Here is a 19,685-nt window from a genome sequence, read left to right on the forward strand (position 1 = left end):
AGATTGTAACACATAAAAATCTGAACATGATGCTAAAATAAATGCGAGTTGGATAAGATTATAAGACGATCCGAACTTTGGTACAAAAACATCGTATTCTTTTCTTATTTGTCGAATATAAAACCACCGTCTTACTTAGAGGTGACGGAAAAAAAAAAAAAAAAAGAGGTGACGACACTTCACTTATTTTCCTTAAGATAACATTAACTAATCTTATTACTTCATTTAATCATTAGTGCCTTTTTATGAACTTCACACCAAAATTTATTTATTATATGCCTCTCCCACCAATCATAACTCTGAATCATTAATAATATTAAAATATTATATCTCTTTATTATATCTTAGGACGACATCATTAGCTGTTGTGACATAAGGAGATCATCTCATGAGTTGACCTAAACTTTTCAACCAGAATCACCAAAAAGGCTTTTTTCCAAATGTTCAGGGTTTAAAGATATGGTCTGCAAGAAAACAAAAAGGAAAGCATGTTTTTTTTATTCAGCTGAGCAAAAGATACAATAGGGAACTATAAGTCTAGGTCCAGGCAAAGACTATTGGGCCGATGAGAATGGAGGTGGGCAAGCATTTGACAGGAGCTAGATGAAGCAAGCATGACAAAGGTCATGATGGATGTGCATCAATGGTTGTGGTTTCTCGAAGCGAGATTGCAAATAGCCTAGTGGTCTCTGTTTCTGGACTAAACGTTAAAGTAACGAAGACTAGCTTTTCTGCTGCTTGCTTCAAGGGATTTGCTATTGAACTTCAGCTTAGAATGCCCTCACGAGAAAAGGAACCACAATTGTGGGTAGAGTCGAGGATTCCCTTGTAATCATGTCGAGCAGTTCATTCATTGCACATACTAGTGTAGGAGGTTCATATCTTCAAACTAACATTGGGTTACCATTACATACATAAATCAATCAAACATCGTCTCTATTTTATGATTATTAACAAAAAGACAACATAACTGATAGAAACTAACATCTGTATTGTATGCAATAACTCTCGCAAGATTATCAAAAAACGATGCAAGTGGTATAAGTACATCAGTATTTATTCCTTTTGTTTTCTGATATCTCACTATTCTTTACTCCCTACTAAAACCAAAGCTTTATCTTTTCAACAAGACATGCAGTTGATGCAAAAGAGAATCATAAGTTTTTGAAGATAACTTTATAAAAAAACAGGAGACAAAAAGAGGACTCTCTTGTAATGTGAACCGGTGACCGCTCGGAGCTGACCTCGTGCGCTAGGCTCCTACACGTCGGTATCTGCCTGCGTAACCAAGTTTTTATAAGGATTTAAACTCTGTTCATATCATTAATTGTAACTAAGTGTGTAAATCCTCCTCCTTCGAAATTTGTAACTAGATGATTTTATAACTAATTCAGGTCTTACAGCCTGATATGTAATTAGATGAATTTGACAGTCTTAGAGACTGATGTGTTTCTCTGCAGTTAGCAATGCAAACCAAACTGTGAACAAAAAAAGCAATGCAACCAAATGAACTACTTACCAAAAACACATTGAAGATGTTTAGAGCATTGTTGTGTCCACTGGGTAGCTTCCCAGTACCCGCAAAAAGGTAGCAAATTCCTGCAACAATAACAACAAACAAAAACGAAAAACAATAGCCTTAGTCACATTCTACTTCAGCCGTGTTTTTCCAGACCAAGCAAGAAAAACAAAGGCTGTACCTCGAGATGCCTAAGTGCATTTTGAGCAACTTCGTCAGCCATAGATGCTTCGAAGTCCACATAGAAAAGATAATCAAAGTATCTGCCAAGCAAAAGAGAGAGAAACACCATCATTTTTCGGGTTACTCTCTGATGGTACAACAGTAAAGGAGTGGTGCTCGTAAGAAAAAATTACTTAAGCCCTCCAGATGCTCGCAGAGGGTTTTTCCTTAAAGGTCGGCTTTCGATCTGACCGAAACCACAAGCAATTGATCATTACCGATGAGAAAAGTACTGATTATAAACAAAGGCTGCACAAATTAAAAAGTAAAATTTGAATGTAACTAACTAACCTTTGTGAGGTTAATTTGCCTAAGGGCAAAGACCGCAAGTGCTTTGAAAAGTACTCCAGGCCCTTCCTCTAACGAGAAAACTATACTTGTCTACAAGAAGATCAAAGTAACTTGTGCATCAAAGAAAAAATAAATTGCCAAATATAAGAGCGGCGCTTGCATTTCAGAAAATACATAAGCATTTCTCACCTTAAAGAGTCTGTTAGTTCCAGGGATAATGGGTTCCCTTGCGAGCATTAGAAACCTTGTCACATTATCAGTATCATCCTACATCGATTGAACTTCACAATCACATCATCCACAAGTGTAAAATTATGGACTAACAAAAAATAGTAAAGACAATTGAAAAACTCTATAAACCTGGATATCTTCAGCAACTATGTTCAACCCATATATCTCTGCAGCTTTGGCGCTGGCAACTGCGGCTGCGTCACTTAAATCTTCGAATGCAATTTGCTGCAAATTCAATCCATTAACTTAATAAGCTACTATTGTAAGCTAATGAAAATATATTAATAATACTAAGAAAAGAGCAAAAAGTGTTTTACCTTTGCAGCACCAGCAGTGTCATCTACTGCTTCTCTGACCAATCCCAATCTAGTTAACGTGTTTTCGCATTGAGCCAGAGCCTGATCCAAAGCAAAGTCTGAGGCTTTCGCTCATACTAAGAGACTATAAAGGTAAATGGTTCACCTGTGGATGGCTAAGCACCCTTCTCAAATCTTCAAGCTTTACACCATAGTTGGCCAACAAACAGTGGCGAACAGCTAACTTGACTTCCCCAACAATGTGCAGATTGTGACGCAACAAAAGATCATAGTTTCTATGGATGCTTCCACCTAAAGAGTTCTCAATAGGCAAAACTGCTCGGTCAACAAGCCACCGCTCAACCGCCTAAAATAAGAAACCAAAGGTCCGAAAATGCTTTCAAAACCAAGCTCTAAGAGTGTTAATGTTAAAGGTACAAGATTCTCACCTCAAAGGCAGTGTCAAACTCTTCGCAAGGAACAGCTTCACAGTTTGGATAAGCCTTCTCAGCTGCTGATTCACTGTATGCACCTCTTACTCCCTATATAAGCATTCATTTAATCAGATAAGTTCTTCTTCAATAAATATGTTTATGTGTATTACCTGATAGGCTACACGAACACGAGAGCCGTTGGAGACAGTTTCCGCGAGCTGATTTGACGATAACGGCTCTAATATTAAAAACAGATACAACAACAACGAATCAACATCATCAAAATTATCAATAGATTGATGCTAATTCAAGCTGTAGAAAGATAATCTATCTCTGATTGGTTCACAAAGTTATGAAACAGTTCGCTAGGAATGAAATGGAATCGTACTAGGAAGCAGAGGTGAGTCTTCCAGGATCTTCTTCACTTCCACAGCTCTCACGGAGCTCTCTTTCCCACGTCCATCCCCTTCCCGGAGCGACGCCGATAAAGATACCAAACGGTTGCGCTTCGAAGATCCGCGACCGAATCGGATGACGGCGTTTGGATTGCGATTGGATGGTGAGAGGTTTCCGGAGATTCCACCGGGGACCTGAGTCGCCTGCAATCGAACAGCCATTGTTGATGTGGAAATGAAACGAGAACACAGAGAAGAAGAGGAAACAAATTGAAGACAAGTCCGAACGCGATAGTTTCGACGGCGTTTATGGATGAGAAACTGAAGTGAGTGACATTGATGGGCCGCATTATTGTAAGGCTTTTTAAATTTCGTTAATGGGCCAAACTATTTTAATCTTACGGCCCATAACGTTTGTTTGTTTATGACCCATCAGTTCAGCAATCTTACTTCCGCAGTAAATGTTGTGACACACAGGTTTTAGACTTCAGACTATCGATCTAATTTAGTTAACTACTATGTTTATATCAATCTAATCAAGAAATAAGTTATATTATACCGTATCATGAGTTAGACTTCAACAACAGAGTATAGAGTTAGGTGATTAAGGAGGAGAAGGTACGAAACAAAAGTGCCAAAATAGATTTATCCTTCTCACACTACTACAAACAACAAACGACAGATCAACACAAACAACAAACGACAGATCAAGCCAACACATTAGCTCCATTACTCATCTCACGGTTTTTACGCTTCCTTCCAGTCTTCGTCACCTTCTTCTCCTCCTCTTTGGCTACAGGAGACCTGAGTCAACACAAACAAAAGCCTCAGCTTATACAAAAACAACAACAGAGTATACTATGGTATCACAAACTAACTCGTAATTTGGATCCAAGTCTTCGAGAGCCTTATCGATTGCAAAGATCACCATATTCTTTATCTGTTACAAACAAACACGCAGAGAATCAAAACCAGTTTTAGAGATGGGTAGCAACCAGAAGTCAAAACGAAACAAGAAAGTACCTGCAACTTGTCCTCTTTTGAATGATGGTTTGGTGGTAGCAGACGATACTCCTTTGTTAAACGGAAACACTCGCTGATATTTTCAGGTGAGACAAAGTCAAGCGCCACCTTTGTGCAAGACTGCAAGAGAAACAAAATAATCAATCTGATGAAACTTTTGCTGAGAGACTAAATCATAGTATTACCTTCAAGTTCCTGACTTGATGAGGGCAGCCAACAGGTATTAACACAGCATCTCCAAGCTTCTGAACAAACGTCCATGGCTCAATGCCTACACAATACAAAGCCCATAGAAACATTATTACCAAAACTGTCAAAAGATAATGTTCTTGTATTATTCAAAGTATAAAAGCATACCGTATTCTTCTTTCAGAATCATTTTATGATAACGCGTCAGATAGAAAGACTGGTCATGTATTGGATGAACCACCTACATAGAAGAGAGATGGATGAACATATACCATAAGTACAAAAAAAAAACGCCAAAATTCTAATAGAGACATGCAGGAAGCAAAAAAATTCACTACATATCTTCATTATCTCCACTGAAACTTTAAGGATGAGAGGTGTACCTTAGAGACGGGGGAACAAAAGAAATGTCGAAACTCTTTATGATGACTCAGAAGGTATTTCTCTAATTTTGGAACATCTTCTCTACGGAAAATGTCCCAAAGAGCTCCTCCATCAGCTTCAAGGTTCTTGACTTCTTCTTCACTAGTGTTTTCAAGAATCTCTATCTTTTCCTTGTAGTTAGGAACCGAGCCAAACAGCTCCTTGACATCTTGTGCAGCATGCTTCCTCTTCAGTTTTTCTATTGTGGATTTCTTTTCTTCCTCTTTGATGGTCACTTCACTTACGTGGGTCAGCACATTAACCTGAAATTACAAATACCGCAGAGCAATTAAGATACAGAAAAGAAGAGAGTAAAACTGATCTATATTTTCACCCAATCATGAAAGAATGAAAGTATATATAATAAAAGACAACTTTGGTAAGTCCGCTCATACATAACTTACATAAAATCCAAGAGATACCAGAAATAGGACACGGAGTATATTCTGTTTTTACTACTTGACTAATGAACCAATCTAGAATAGTACAAATTGGTCGGTCCCTGAATTAGCATAGAGAGACTAAACCGGAAAGGAAACAAGATAACCAGTACTAAATTTTTATAAATGTACCAGGAAACAAAAGGTATTTATTATTCACTCTCAAGAAGGACATGGAGCAAGGATATTGCATAATACACGAGCTGGGTTAGCGGGTCAAACCGCCCCGCCCGCCCCGCCAACCCGCGGGTCGACTCATTTTTTTCACTCAAAACTTCGACCCGCATGACCCGCAAAGAAAGATTCACATATCCGCACCCATCCCGTCCAAGTTTGCGGATAACCCGCGGGACCCGCGGGTAATATAAATTTTAATAAAATAATTATTTTAATTATATTTTAATTATATAATACTTATTTTTTTAATAAAATAATTATATTATATATTATTTTCTGAATTTATAGTATTTTATATATTTTTTACGAAAATATATATTATTTTTTGAATTTTTTTTATTTTTTTGCAGGTCAGCAGGTACCCGCGTAGAATCGACTCGACCCGTATCCACACCCGTATGTTGAATTTTTCAAAATGGCCAACCCGCACCCGCCCTGCAGCGGGTCAAACGGAGCTTGACAACTCATTGATATAGATTTTGCATCAGTTAATATTCTCTACAGTTCATTTCAATGCATTTCTGTATTCAAAAGGTTATCAGCCCAAACATAAAGTCCAGCCAAACAATTTTATTGAATCCACATGAAATCTACACAGTTAAATTTATTGATCCTAGGTTTTTACTGCACAATTTGAGTTGGTTTCAATGGGTTCTGAAAATTCAAAAGATTATTAGGTGAACAAATTTAGTTAACATGGTAATCTTGGTTTAATATTCAGCTTCATCCAAACTTGTAACATTCATCTCGATATTCAGTTTCAGCACAATTTGAAGCAAAAATTATTAGTTTTTCTACAAAAACCCTATACAAGACATTTGTTGGCATGTTGGTGATTAGACTGCAGCAAAATCATAATCATTTTGGTAATCTTAATCTATTGAGATATTCAGTTTCAGCCAAAGTTGTAGCATTCATCTCGATATTCAGCTTCAGCAGAATTAAGCAGGAATTGTTAGTCTATCTACAAAAGCCATATACAAGACATTTTGTTGGCATGTTGGTGATTAGACCGCGACAAAATCATGTTCATTTTGGTAATTGAGATATTCAGCTTCAGCCAAACTTCTAGCATTCATCTCGATATCAGCTTCAGCCAAATTTAAAGCTAGATTGGTTTGTCTTTCTACAAAAGGCATGTACAAGACAATTTGTTGGCATGTTTATTTTGATGTTGACCACAAAAAAATCATTTTATTTTGGTAGTCTTAATCTATTGAGATATTCAGCTTCAGCCAAACTTGCAGCAAAACTTGCAGCAAAACTTAGTCATAGATCTCGATATTCAGGTTCAGCAGAATTTACAAAAGAATTTGTTAGTCTATCAACAAAGAGCCTCTACAAAACACTTTATTGCTCTATTTTGGCGATTCAGAAAACCATGTTCGTTTAGATAATATTAATCCATTGAGATATTCAGCTTCAGCAGATCTTGCAGTAGAACTTGTTAGTCCATATGCAAAGAGCCTCTACAAAACACATTGTTGGTTTGTTTTGGTGATTAACAACATCAAAATCATATTCAATAAAGTAATCTTAATCCATGGAAATATTCACCTTCAACCAAACTTGCAACAAAACTTGTGTAGTAATAGCTCGATATTCAGCTTCAGTAGAATTTGCAGTAGACCTTTTAGTCTATCTGCAAACACTTTCTTGGTCTATTTTGTGATTAGGGAGAGGTTTAGGTAGCTTTAATCCATGAAGATTTTCAGCTTCAGCCAGAATTTGTAATAGAACTTGTTAGCTTATTTGCAAAGAGTCTCTACAAAACACTCTGTTGGTCTGTTTTGGTGATTAGGCAGCATCAAAATAATGTTCGTTTAGGTAATTTTCATCCGTGGAGATATTCAATTTCAGCCAAACTTGCAACGGAACTTGTTTAGTTATAGCTCGATATTCAGATTTAGTAGATTTTGCAGGAAAACTTATTAATCTATCTACAAATAGCCTCTACAAGACACTTTGTTGGTCTTTTGGTAATTAGACGGCCGCAAAATCATGTCAGTTTTGATAATCTTAATCTATGAAGATATTTAGCTTCAGCCGAACTTGCAGCAAAACTTCAATATGCATAGCTCGATATTCAGCTTAAGTATGAAGGATATTGCCAACCACAAGATTATGGGGATTTACTTCTATTCTTAGCCTCATAAGAGGAGAAAATGATGCTATTAGGGGAATAGTTAAACTCAAAGACAAAAAAAATATCATCTTTCCCAAAAAAAAAAAAAGAGAAATACTAAAAGAACTTATCTAGAAATGAACTAAGGGAAGACTAATCCTATATGTAAGAAAATGTGTTTTGAACGATTATTTTACGAAATGGAATCTTATTTCATTATTTTGATAGGTTTTGAAATCATTATGGGTATACCAAGGGAAACCATCAGAAAACCAAGTACAGGAAAGGAAAGAAAACGTGCACGAGAAATGACAAAGAGTACTAACCGCATCAGACATGTCGCAGTGGAGTTTGGTTACTGAATCTCCACGGCCCATTTCTTGTGAAAATCCATAAGCAACGTAAGTCTTTGGTCCCATGTCTGGCTTCAAGCACTTTTCAGGCAACTTCACAGCGAGATTTAATGGCCCACTAACCGGGTGAGTGTACTGCTTCAAAGGCAAACTGCATAAGAACTCCTCACAATGACGCGGCAAGTTTTCATTGAAGCTCTTCGATGGAGGCCAATCTTTTAGTTTCAGAACACTTGGCCAACCCTCACGATCGTAACGGCCTTTTTGGTAACCGGTAAAGAATGCATGAAGATTAATAGATCCCTACATCAATAACAAGTCATCATATAAGTTAAGAGCATGGCAACAAGTTCCAACTATAAATTTGACTTGCAACTAATAAAAGACATAAGAGTATGTCGGAAAGGAAAAGAAACATAAAACAAGTAAAGCAACCAAGAATATATATAGACCATACATGCCACATAATTAACTAAAGGGGAGACTGACCTCACAGCAGTCCAGACAATCAATAGCATTAACGTCCAGAAGTGTTTCATGCTTGGTGCTTCTCATCTGACGGCAAGCACGATGCATAACACCTGGTTCCCAGCTTAAACCAGCTGTAGCCTCAAGCACGTTCCTCACAATCACAGGCTCTCCTTTAGCCCAATGATGCTGAAAATGCTTCAGGTTAATCTCCTCCTGAGCATCTGTAGCACTTGGAAAATATAGATAATTGTCTTCCGATCCTTCTCTACATGCAGCCTTTAACAAGTTTTTGTTGGTTTCCATGTCAATATGGCCTTCGGAGTTAAAACAAGGGCATCTCTCTGTGGCCATTTCAGGTAAATCGAAAAGCTTGTTGGCTTCAACAGTTTCTTCAACCTTTTTGACCAAATCAGATACCCAACCATCGGGAAGCACGCGTTTCAACTCTAAAACCCCCTCACCACAACAGCAAGTAATGATTCCGACTTCATCTGTTTTCCAAGTAGATGGGGGCTTGACAATAGCAAGTAATGATTCCGGCTCCAGCTTATCATCCGTAGGTTTTCCATTTTTTTCTTTTCCTCCATGTAGGTAATCTAAACCTCGGCTAATGTAATTCCAGTAAACATCCTCCTGACATGCCTGAAGCTTTCCATTTCGGATCTCCATGGAACATGCAATGCAGATATCAGAACCGCAGCTCGAGCAATGTCTATGAAGGTCAAAGATCGCAGTCTGGCAGCTATCACTGTAAACGCAAAGAGTTGAAACAAGAAAGATTAGTAACAGCATAAGAACTTGACATATTCACTGGAACAAGACTTGACATATTCACTGTAACAAGAGTGTCAAGGTGACTTACCAGTATAGTCTTTCGCCAGGGCTACAATTAGTGTCTTCAGGCTTCACCTCTCCAAACTCTAGTCCTGTGAAACAAAATAAATATTCACTTATACTATGAGCTATCCGATTGCAACTTCTCAGTTCATCAATATAATGCATATACACACTTAAAACGTAATAATATGAGCACGCAAACAATATGAAAGGGACTACCAAAAAACAATAGTTACTTTCCAGCACTGTTAAAAGCAGGGAAAGTACCTGATATATTTGCCTCAGCTTCCTTCTCAAGAACTTGTTCATCGTTTATTTCCTTCAGATGTGGGAGAAGCTTTTGCAGAATATACTTAGAGCATTGGACTTCTTCGTCCTTGCTAACCTTGAGGTCTGAATTTAACCCCTACATGATATTGGAGCAATGATTGAGTAAGGATGGTAGATAGAATTAAAGAAAACACACAATGAAACAAGATATGTACTTACTTCCATTTTAGTATCTAGACGCAAGCATGCTCTGCAATTGCAAGTATTCCAGCAAAAGGGGCATTTCTTGGCAATGTCTTCATGTGGGATGCGAGGGTACCTAATATAGAACAAGTTTTCAAACCTTTGGAACCAAGGAACCAAACCCAGCAAAAACCTACAATCAAGGAAGTGGACAGCTAAACCCCTATTATTCTATACTAAATAAATATTGTTAAATTATAAAGGCGTCAACAGAAACTCATGCTCAAAATCGAAATCTTTATCTTGATTCTATCCAATACAGAATCACAGATCTCTAGAGTATCAAGAAGCAAACGTCATGGGTAAGTGTGAAAGTAAGATCAGAGCAATACCAAGTTTCTAAGCATTTGTGGCAATAACGCTTCCTATCGCAGCAGTGCTGACACCGCACAACCTCCCCATTATCGTTACGTTGACACTGATGACACATCATGCACTCTGATTCTTCAGCGTTATCCTAAACATAGCAAAACAATATACAAATTACTATGTAACCCTACGCGAATGATTGAGCAAAGGAGAGAGCTTTTCACTGACCTCGTCTTTGTTGAGACAACCTACCACCACTTTCCGAGGCCTCTTAACAGGACCTTTAGAAACAAGTTCATCATCCTTCTTCTTCTCTTCTTTCATTGGCCTTTTACGAGAATAAACCTTTTTGAACCTAGGCATTCCATCAGAAGCCTTACTCTCATCAGCTCCATTCTCCTTCCTCTCTAAACAAGCGATAACACCTTGGTCAACTTTCTTCGTTGACTTTTCGTCTTCTCCGTTGACGGGATACTTCCGAGGCCTCCCCGGTTTAGCCTTCGGTTTATCATCAGTCTTCTGGTCTTCTTCAGGTTTAGCCTTGGGTGTATCACTCGTCTTCTGGTCTTGTTCAGGATTTTTCCGAGGCCTGCCCGGTTTAGCCTTCGGTTTATCATCATCTTCTCCAGAAATTTTCCGAGGCCTCCCCGGTTTAGCCTTGGGTGTATCGCTCGCCTTCTCGTCTTCTTCAGGGTTTTTACGAGGCCTGCCTCGTTTCGCCTTTGGCTTGCTTTCGAAATCTTCGCCGTCAATCGGAGGCTCGGCGTAATCCACCGGGACAGTACAAGCTCTCGGCGCCCTAATCCGAACAGCTCGTGGATTCGGTTCTTCGGCAACAACCCTAATAGCTTCCTCATTCGTAGAACTCATGACTGAAAGATTAAACAAATCCTAAACCACTCTTCGAGTCCCCAATCAGAGAAAAAAAAAAGGAATCTTATAAACACAACGCGAAACCCTAGACACTGTTAACGCGGATTTGCCTATATATTGGGAAACTCTGCTCCGCCACAGTTAAAAAGTTTAGGGTCGGTTAATTTGTCAAACTATTGGGATTTAAACCCAAAACGGGGTGGGTTTTTATTTCCCGCCCATTTCGAAAATCGAATGTTTTATTACAAGAATGAATAAATGTCTTCTTGTCTAATTTTAAATTTTTAATACTACGACTAGATTTTGAGACGCCCTTAGAATAGTTAGACAATATCTATATCAATAGGTCATGTTCATGTTTTAATAGTATTGATTAAAACTTCTTATTAATCATATAAGAAACATATTATAAAAATAAAAACACAAATATTAATAAAACACACAAATTTAAAAAATTTAAATTTTTAAAAATACATAAAATAAAAAACATACCCGCAAAATCTAGTTAGTATATTAATTTATGATATATAAAAAAAGATATGGATATATTTTTTGTATTCTTTACAAATCATAAGTATGTTTGTGTTAATAGGACTATTTTATAATATAAAGAAAATATAAGAAACTTAAGATTATAATTTTTGGTCAAGTGAAAACATCAATAGAAAGTTCATTCAAGTCTGTTTTCATGTTTAAAGCTGATAAAATATCATTTATTGCCAACAAATTTTTAATTGAAAGCCCTAAACGATGAAAAAATAAGATTACAAATGGTGCACAACAAATAAAAATAAACCACAAAATAATATTCAAAAAAGGGAAATTATAGTGGAGTACACGTGTATTGTTGCAGCTATTTTCAAAAGAATCTCGACATTTTCACATCACAAAGCTTACATCATCATCATCTCTACACTTGCTTGCACCAAATTGCAGCATTTTTGAATGATAACCGGAAAAAAAAAACTGGAAGAATTTGTGATCTCCACCTCAGGATTGTCTTAAAAGAGAGTATTTTTGTCATCATCTAAATTATCGTATTCTGCTCTAAACCAACCTAACCATTTTAACCATTCACCCAAAGAAAATTTTCACCGCATAATCGCTTAGTTACTTTCATCTGTGAGAGAGATTACGGTGAAGATAAATCGATGAATAGAACTTTATTACAAAAGTAGAAACATAACCGTTTTTATTAGATAGAAAAAGACGTGGTTAGTTTTTAAATAAAATTGAATACAATTATATAAAAAGAATAATAAGAGGGTATCAAATAAAAGGAATAAATATTTGGAGACAACATATATCAATTGGTTATGTCCCAAATTAATAGTATTGATTAATGATCAAGTTCATTTTTTTAATAATAAATTCATTCTATTAAAATATAGAGATAATTTGCTGTATATACATAAAAACAACCAAAATTAATAAACTACCCTAAACCCATGAAAATCCCTAGATTCTGTAGAAATTTACACATAAAATGATTGTTTTACCCTGCCCAAACTCCCATCTTGTTTCTCTTTCTTTCCTGACCCTATCTCTACCACTTACCTGTTTCTCTCCTTTTTCAATCGTTATTGAAAAAATTTCTTGTTAAACAAGCCAGTCTTCTTTATTTCCCTTAATCATTACTTACTCTATTTTCTGCACCAATCATATGCTAACCTCCCTCTCTTCCTCCTCCTCCTCCTCCTCTTCCTCAGTTCGTCATCGTCACCTTCACCATCACATCGAAACAGTAATATTTGAAGCCATATGTATATCAATTAATCACAAATTCAAAGAGAACCAAGCTTCCAAACATGAATTCTGTAATATCAATTCCAATCACGGTTAGAGATTTTTCTTCTCCAGTTTATATATCTCTCATTTAATACTTCAAACTGAAAATCAATGGATGAATTAGGGATTGTGATATAAGTTATATAGATAACGATTAAGTTAAAACGGTAACCTATTTTATAGCCTCTAACAAATTATGTATAAGCTAAGTCCAGTTATTTTTGGGCATCTCACCAACTAGTTTAAAATGCGTCTAACATGTTTGATAACGTCTAACTAAAAATAGATGGTAATGATTAAGTTATCATGGTTAATTATTAAGAAAAGTCTAACAAACTTTGTATTGTATGAACAAAACTATTTTGTAACAAACCTAAGATGTTATATAAGTTGTCAGTGGGTAACTTGTTTATTATAAAAATATACTTATCATGAAGCACTAGTGATCCGTAAAAAATATGGTAGATGTAACTTATGATATGATATCATAATCACTAACCGTTAAAAATATAAAAGTTAAACAGATAATGGTTAAGTTAGCCTGATAATCTATTTTGTAGCATTTAACAAAACATATATAGCTAACTCAAGCTATTTATAAATCATCATACCCACATATTTTGAAAAGCGTTATCGTATTTTGTAACTGCTAAAAAAAGTATGTATCATTTAATACAATATGTTATGTGGAAATTTGCAATCATGTATCAAATCACAGTTTTATGGAAATATATATCGACATTTTCAAACCGGTTGGTTAGAACTAACTAAGCATGTATTTGCTCACAAGGATTAATTTGTAGCATATAATCAAATATTTATCGGTTAAAATTCTAGTTGTTGAAAAAAAATTCATTTGTAAAAGAAAATTTTGTAAGAGATCAGAGAAGATATTAAATAGAAAATGAAATATTGGGGAAGAGAAAATGAGACATGAAAAAAAGAGAGAGTTAGTGATAGTTCGGGGAAGGCAGCAAGAGAGACAGAGAGATGAGATAGTTTAGACAGGGATAGTGTTGAGATTTAGAAATGTCAATAGTGTCTAGGGTACTTACCTAAATATGAGTTTTTCTAGGTATATGTGGCCTAATTTCTCTAAAATATAAGTCACAACTTTACTTTACGCCTGATTTTTAAGTTGGACTATTTCAAACAAGTCTATTAATTGCATATTGTTGTTATCTTCATAATATATCCTTATTCAATTTAATACCCTCGTTAATGATTAAAAAAACTTTACTGAACACGAATCTAATTATTTCACTAACGGTTAAACCGTAGCATTTCATATATTTAGATTATCAATTTATTATCTTATTGATTATACTAAATGGTCTTAATTGATTTTTTCAGTGGAAGCTTTGATATTTGATATAGACATTTATTTGAAAATTATGCCATTAAAGAACATTTTATTTTCTTGCGTTGTAAATCTAACATATGATATTTGATCCGCAATATAATTTAAATATTGTTGTGCTATTATTGACAAATTTCATGCAATCATACGCTTAATATGTCAATCTATTTTATTATTTAACCAAATAATTAAATTATTAGTATTTTATTGTACTTACTAAAAATAAACTATTCAAAGAAAAGTTTATAAAAGTAATCATTTTAATGATTATTTTCTTATTTTATAAGATTTACCAAACAATATATATTTGAGATATTTTCCAAATCCTAACTACCGTCGTTATACTTATTTTAAATTTATAATGTATATATTTTGAAAACAGTATCTAGGATAAGAATAGTGACTTAAACATTGTTTGGTAACATTTTAAAATACGACATTTAGACCAATATTAATATCAATACCTTCTCTTTTATTCGATTGCCGTCAATGTTATTTTAAAAACAAACCTATTCAATTAATATCAACATCTAACATTCACAAAATCAATTTGCAATCACTAACTAAATTTGCAATTTAGATTTGCATTGATGAAATTTAGGTGATGCTTACTTATACTAACTAAATTCTAAATTTTGCAATAAAAAATCTCAGTTTTAATATTAATATAATTTTAAGATGCACAGTTCTTTTTAAAAAAGTTTTAGATGATTGCTTCATATAAATTACTCTGAAACATATAACCTATATTTGGTAAACCATTATAGTCGTGTAAACATACACAAGTATATTAAATAATTATATTTATAAACAAATACAATTGAAAATGGTCCATATAGTAAAATATGATCAAATGACAGATAACTTATGTCATATGTTATTCAATTGGTTTAATTTATAAACACAATATAAATACTTAACATATATTCAAACATGGAAAACTGTCGATCATCTATAAATGTTACAATGTTAAAAAGGAACAAAACTTGTGCGGTTGCGCAGATCAAGACATGGTTAAAATTTAATATGGTTAATTACATATTCAGATTATACCAACCGGTTAATTCATGACCTAAAACTATTTTGCAGATTTGCAAACATATAGTTCTTCATCCTTCTAGTTATATGTTTCATACAGAGAAATACATTATTTATCTAAGTATTTAAATTTCAAATTTGTTACAAGAAATATATTTATTGATAGGTTCAAGTAACTCATTTGTGACAAGTCCAAAACTATATTGATCGTAATCTTATGTCAACCTCTTAAAAGTTGAATAATTGAACCTTCTATTTTAACCATCTTCTCCTTGTTTCTTTCTTTCGGTTTGTCTGTTACGCAGTTAAAATAATCTCCTCCTCGTTGCACTCTCACTCCATGTTCTTTTATATAATTGAGGTCAGCTGTTAGTAGCTGAGTATGTCACTTGTGTCCCTCTGAAGCTTGATGTGAGCAGTCACTAGGAGATGTATTAAAACACAACTCTTTGACGCTTAAATTCACAAATTTGTCATCCCAACCTTTTATGACTCTCACCGAGCTCACTAGATTGACACAAACATAAGCCGCGCATATTTCTGCAAAATGCAAACACAAAAAAAAAAGTTTAGTAATGATATTGAGAGTTCGAGTTCAACAAATTTCGAAAAAAGGTAAAGAAGAAAGTTTGACTTACGATGTCCCTCTTGGTCTAGAACATCTCCTACCACTTTATCTTCTTGTTTTGAATGGATAGGTTCACCAACTTTCTTCTTATCTTCCTCTGAAAGTTCAACCCATTTCATGTCAACTCTTGTAACTCCCTCTATCCAGTTGGGAGACTGAAGAAAAATAACAAGAAGATAAAAAAAAAAGTAAGGAAAGGGTATTGACAATTAAAAGAAGTAAGGAAAGGAAAGGTATTGAGAATTAAAAAACCTTACCCTATTAGGAGATCTCCAACCCAAAAACTGGTTGTGGTAAATGGGATCACCATCTTCTTTCTGGAACCTTTCAAACGAACAAGAAAAAGAAGTATGAACTCCTTTTGTGCAGCAAATGTTGTATAACTTTGCCCCAAAAATCCTCTTCAGCTCAGAGGGAGTCAGAGCACGATTGGCACGAACGCTGCTTCTTACACTTCTTTTTACATTCTCAAGTATCTTCTTGTTGTTACTAGGTTTAACCCCGGCTAAACTCAACTCCGGCTTCCTAAACACTTTTGAGACCGAAGTATCCCAACAACAACGACCAAGCACAAACTCCCTGTATCAAAACAATTAAAGATCCAAACACAATTTTAGAGTTGCAAACATGTAAGCAAAACTAAACAAGAGAGAGTGACGAACCTAGAGGTATCATCATCTCCAACAGCCTTCGCTTTCTTTCTTGAGCTCCAAAGTGTCGAGGTAGTTTTCATTCTCAAAAGGCTCAAGAACACTCTTGCCCTGCACAATGAATTGACATCTTTAAGACAAAGAGTATTATGGAAACAACAATGAAGAGTATGATGCACGTAGGATGTTATAAGATGAAAGGTAAACCTTGCTATATGAGCCACTAGCTCCACAAGAGAAGATACAACAACTGATTCCATCACCACCGACATGGTGACAAAACCAACATTCATCTCCAGAAGGACAAACAAAAAGAAAAAGAAAAAGAATGAATTTAATTGGTTGGCGTATGTGTTTCTGTCGACTCTTGTAACTCCCTATTAAATTATTAAATTTGATATATGAAATATATTTATTGATAGGTCCAAGTAACTCATTCGTGACAAGTCCAAAACTATATCGATCGTATGATTACGCCATCCTCTCAAAAGTTGAATAATTATGGTATAACTTTTAAAACTACTTGTTTCACAAGACTTTGAGCAATCATAGATATTGTAAGTCAAGCATATAGTATTTGATTATGACAACAAATGGATGACAGATTAGCAGTCAAATTAATCTTATTTTTGATTAAGTAGGAAGGTGTAGGGAAACCTGCGCTCTAGAGGAGACCAAGACTTTGATACACAATTGTTTCATTCATTGTTATTTGTTACGTATGCACAACATGATAGCTAGTAAAAACAAAATGTATTCATCATCATAATGCAAATATTGACTAAACATATCATCTTTTTTTTTTTTTTGATCAAATACTAAACATATCATCTTAAGCCTTACATATATGAGATATGAGACGATGGTATATTACAAAATATTGCCTATGTCTCATTATTTAATCTAATTTTTGACCTAGTTAAATAACGAATTTTCGAGTCTTTATAATATTAATGAATTTCTACGAATCGGCAAGTAGAGTCAAATAAAACACGCAAGGAACGATATGAAAACGAAATTTAAACTATCTGAATTATTCCGTTGGTGCATGACAATGACTCATGGAATGAATACAAATATATAATCAATCCCTTCTATATATTTCCTCAGATTCTGATCTAAAGAAGACTCAGAAATTCAGAGCCAACAAAAAGAAAATCCCCACCAAACATTCAAAGCGAATTCTCAAAGCAGATCATCTCTAATCATCCACAAAACCGGTTGTGAACAAGACATGAGCATCAAGGTATGTATATATGTGTACTCATCAACAAGTCATTACTTGGAACACACTTTGTGTCTATATGTGTGGAAGAAGACTTTTTCTTATGATGCTAAGAGGTTTTCTAATTGTGTGCAGCAAAAGATTCTGATAAGAGTTACTATGACTGATGATAAAACTAGAGCAAAAGCAATGAAAACTGCCGCTCAGTTTAAAGGTAACAACAAAACAAAACAAAAACCATTTAAAAAGCTGATTCTCGTAGTTCATGTTGAATCTAAAGAGTTGTTGCCATGGTTTTGTAGGAGTCTCGGCTGTGGAAATAAAGGGAGATCACAGGAACCAGATTGAGGTGACCGGTGTTGAAGTCAATATGATCTGTCTAACCAACACACTGAGGAAGAAAGTAGCCTTCGCTGAGCTTGTAAGCGTAAACAAAGTTGAACCACCCAAGAAAGAGGACGACAAGAAGAAGGATGACAAGAAACCAGATGATAAGAAAGCTGACGAGAAGAAAACAGATGAGAAAAAAGATGAGGAGAAAAAGCCAGAGCCGTGTTGTTGTAATCCATGTTATCAACCCTGGCCTTACGGATATGGTGTGCCGTCTTCCTCTCCACATCCGTGTGATCCCTACGGGTATAACTTTAGAGATTATACTGGGGAACCTTTCTACAACTACGGACCCAATTGGAGGTTCATGTGAGAAGACTACAACGGAAGTGATAACAACTTATGTATACTAAGTATTTCAAGTTTCAACATGTTAATGCATTTTGATAGTCAGATTTGTCACATGAATAAAAATACCCTTGAGCTTCCAAAACCACGCAAACTCTATACTTGTAGATACTCTTATGAAATGAAAAGCTAAATCTTCTTATCCGTGGAGTCTCATTACAATCTTTCTAGAGTTGCTTTTAATACACAATCCAGTACATTCTCCTACAAACCAAGACACCAAAGGGTTCCTACAAATTCAACTCACTCACCTTCAACTTTTTCCAGTGCACTGCTGCATCTAACGAACTCTGCCACGACCAGCACCACCACGCCCACGGCCGCGTCCAACAGGCTTCCCTAAAAAACGAACAAAAGAAAGAAAAAACGGATTTGATAAAACAGTCTTATTGTTGCATCAAAAATGAAGGGAGCATTACCAGCAACAGCCTTCTTAGGTTTTAACTCGAGGAGTGTCTTCCACAAGCAAAGTCTCCAGGTTCAAACTGTGAGGGAGAATGTAGTAGCGGATGTTGTTACCCCTCAAGCTTAGATGATCTCGTGTGACTGGGCTTTCAATTTAAACGTCTTTAAGTGTGTTTTCATGCTCACGTCCTGACCAAATCATCCAGCTTAACCTCAATGAATAAACTTCTGGTTAGCGAATCTAATCTGTGTGTTCTCTCAACCTACTAAGGATGCGATTAAGCCAATGGCTCAAACTGAGATATATCAAAAGATATAGTCCCGTTAGTAATCTGTCAGTTTTTAAGCTTCTGTCGGGTTGTCACCCTCCTTGCCTTTTTCTCCTCTTCTGAGCCAGCAGAGAAACCCTCAGCTCAAACAAAAGAAGTATCAGAGTATAATCATGCTTACTAAAGGTAGTAAGAGGAATGTTTACAAACTCACTTTTCATTTCGATCTAAGTCTTCGAGAGCCTTATCGATTGCAAAGACTACCATCTTCTTTATCTGTTAAAACAAACACGCAGGGAATCAGAACCATTTCAATTATCCTAACAGAGCCTTTGGAAACAAGTTCATCATCCTTCTTCCTCTCAGAAGGCTTAATCTGTTCAGCTCCATTCACGCCTCCTTCCGTAACACCTTGGTCAACCAAGGCCTGCCCCGTTTTGCCTTTCGTCTGGTAAAGGCCCAA

General features: G+C 35.5%; 3 protein-coding genes across 5 annotated transcripts; 1 reads left to right on the plus strand and 2 right to left on the minus strand.

The window, feature by feature from the left end:
- Positions 1-883: 883 nt before the first annotated feature.
- Positions 884-3,699, minus strand: LOC106397056 (arogenate dehydratase/prephenate dehydratase 2, chloroplastic). The gene is made up of 12 exons (XM_013837596.3): positions 3,382-3,699; positions 3,164-3,231; positions 3,009-3,101; positions 2,726-2,926; positions 2,581-2,661; positions 2,393-2,488; positions 2,222-2,299; positions 2,033-2,122; positions 1,876-1,928; positions 1,701-1,782; positions 1,520-1,599; positions 884-1,278 (listed from the first exon to the last, which is right to left on the minus strand). Exons 1-11 carry the CDS (start codon positions 3,608-3,610, stop codon positions 1,540-1,542), a joined length of 1,131 nt encoding a protein of 376 aa, XP_013693050.1. The 5' UTR covers positions 3,611-3,699; the 3' UTR covers positions 884-1,278; positions 1,520-1,539.
- A 222-nt stretch (positions 3,700-3,921) lies between these two features.
- On the minus strand, positions 3,922-11,255 carry LOC106397011 (lysine-specific demethylase JMJ25). Of its 3 annotated transcripts, none has more exons than XM_013837535.3 (13): positions 10,477-11,255; positions 10,272-10,396; positions 9,916-10,015; positions 9,694-9,832; positions 9,452-9,515; positions 8,608-9,337; positions 8,092-8,421; positions 4,984-5,286; positions 4,769-4,841; positions 4,597-4,682; positions 4,412-4,531; positions 4,267-4,328; positions 3,922-4,192 (listed from the first exon to the last, which is right to left on the minus strand). In XM_013837535.3, exons 1-13 carry the CDS (start codon positions 11,116-11,118, stop codon positions 4,096-4,098), a joined length of 2,871 nt encoding a protein of 956 aa, XP_013692989.2. In that variant the 5' UTR covers positions 11,119-11,255; the 3' UTR covers positions 3,922-4,095. The 3 variants fall into 3 exon arrangements, with proteins under 3 accessions (XP_013692989.2, XP_022559270.2, XP_022559271.1); XM_022703549.2 differs by having other exon boundaries at positions 9,916-10,072; positions 10,477-11,248; XM_022703550.2 differs by lacking the exons at positions 3,922-4,192; positions 4,267-4,328; positions 4,412-4,531; ... (1 more) ...; positions 4,769-4,841; positions 4,984-5,286 and adding an exon at positions 6,894-7,109 and having other exon boundaries at positions 9,916-10,072; positions 10,477-11,254.
- A 6,452-nt stretch (positions 11,256-17,707) lies between these two features.
- LOC106401556 (heavy metal-associated isoprenylated plant protein 16-like) lies at positions 17,708-18,692 on the plus strand. The gene is made up of 3 exons (XM_013842092.2): positions 17,708-17,831; positions 17,946-18,024; positions 18,113-18,692. The coding sequence occupies exons 1-3, from the start codon at positions 17,820-17,822 to the stop codon at positions 18,511-18,513; spliced, it is 492 nt and encodes a 163-aa protein (XP_013697546.1). The 5' UTR covers positions 17,708-17,819; the 3' UTR covers positions 18,514-18,692.
- Positions 18,693-19,685: the final 993 nt, after the last annotated feature.

Source organism: Brassica napus, chromosome C5 (assembly GCF_020379485.1).
Source record: "Brassica napus cultivar Da-Ae chromosome C5, Da-Ae, whole genome shotgun sequence".
NCBI classification, from domain to species: Eukaryota; Viridiplantae; Streptophyta; class Magnoliopsida; order Brassicales; family Brassicaceae; genus Brassica; species Brassica napus.

Excerpts from the sequence above, each read along its gene's own strand:
- LOC106401556 (XM_013842092.2), top strand. Across the intron at positions 18,025-18,112 it reads AACTGCCGCTCAGTTTAAAG|GAGTCTCGGCTGTGGAAATA; the intron begins GTAACAACAAAA and ends ATGGTTTTGTAG.
- LOC106397056 (XM_013837596.3), bottom strand. The coding sequence starts at position 3,610 with ATGGCTGTTCGATTGCAGGCGACTCAGGTCCCCGGTGGAATCTCCGGA. Across the intron at positions 3,102-3,163 it reads GTGTTCGTGTAGCCTATCAG|GGAGTAAGAGGTGCATACAG; the intron begins GTAATACACATA and ends ATGCTTATATAG. Across the intron at positions 1,929-2,032 it reads GGCAAATTAACCTCACAAAG|ATCGAAAGCCGACCTTTAAG; the intron begins GTTAGTTAGTTA and ends GGTTTCGGTCAG.
- LOC106397011 (XM_022703549.2), bottom strand. The coding sequence starts at position 11,118 with ATGAGTTCTACGAATGAGGAAGCTATTAGGGTTGTTGCCGAAGAACCG. Across the intron at positions 4,683-4,768 it reads GATTCTGAAAGAAGAATACG|GCATTGAGCCATGGACGTTT; the intron begins GTATGCTTTTAT and ends TGTATTGTGTAG. Across the intron at positions 4,329-4,411 it reads CAAAAGAGGACAAGTTGCAG|ATAAAGAATATGGTGATCTT; the intron begins GTACTTTCTTGT and ends TGTTTGTAACAG.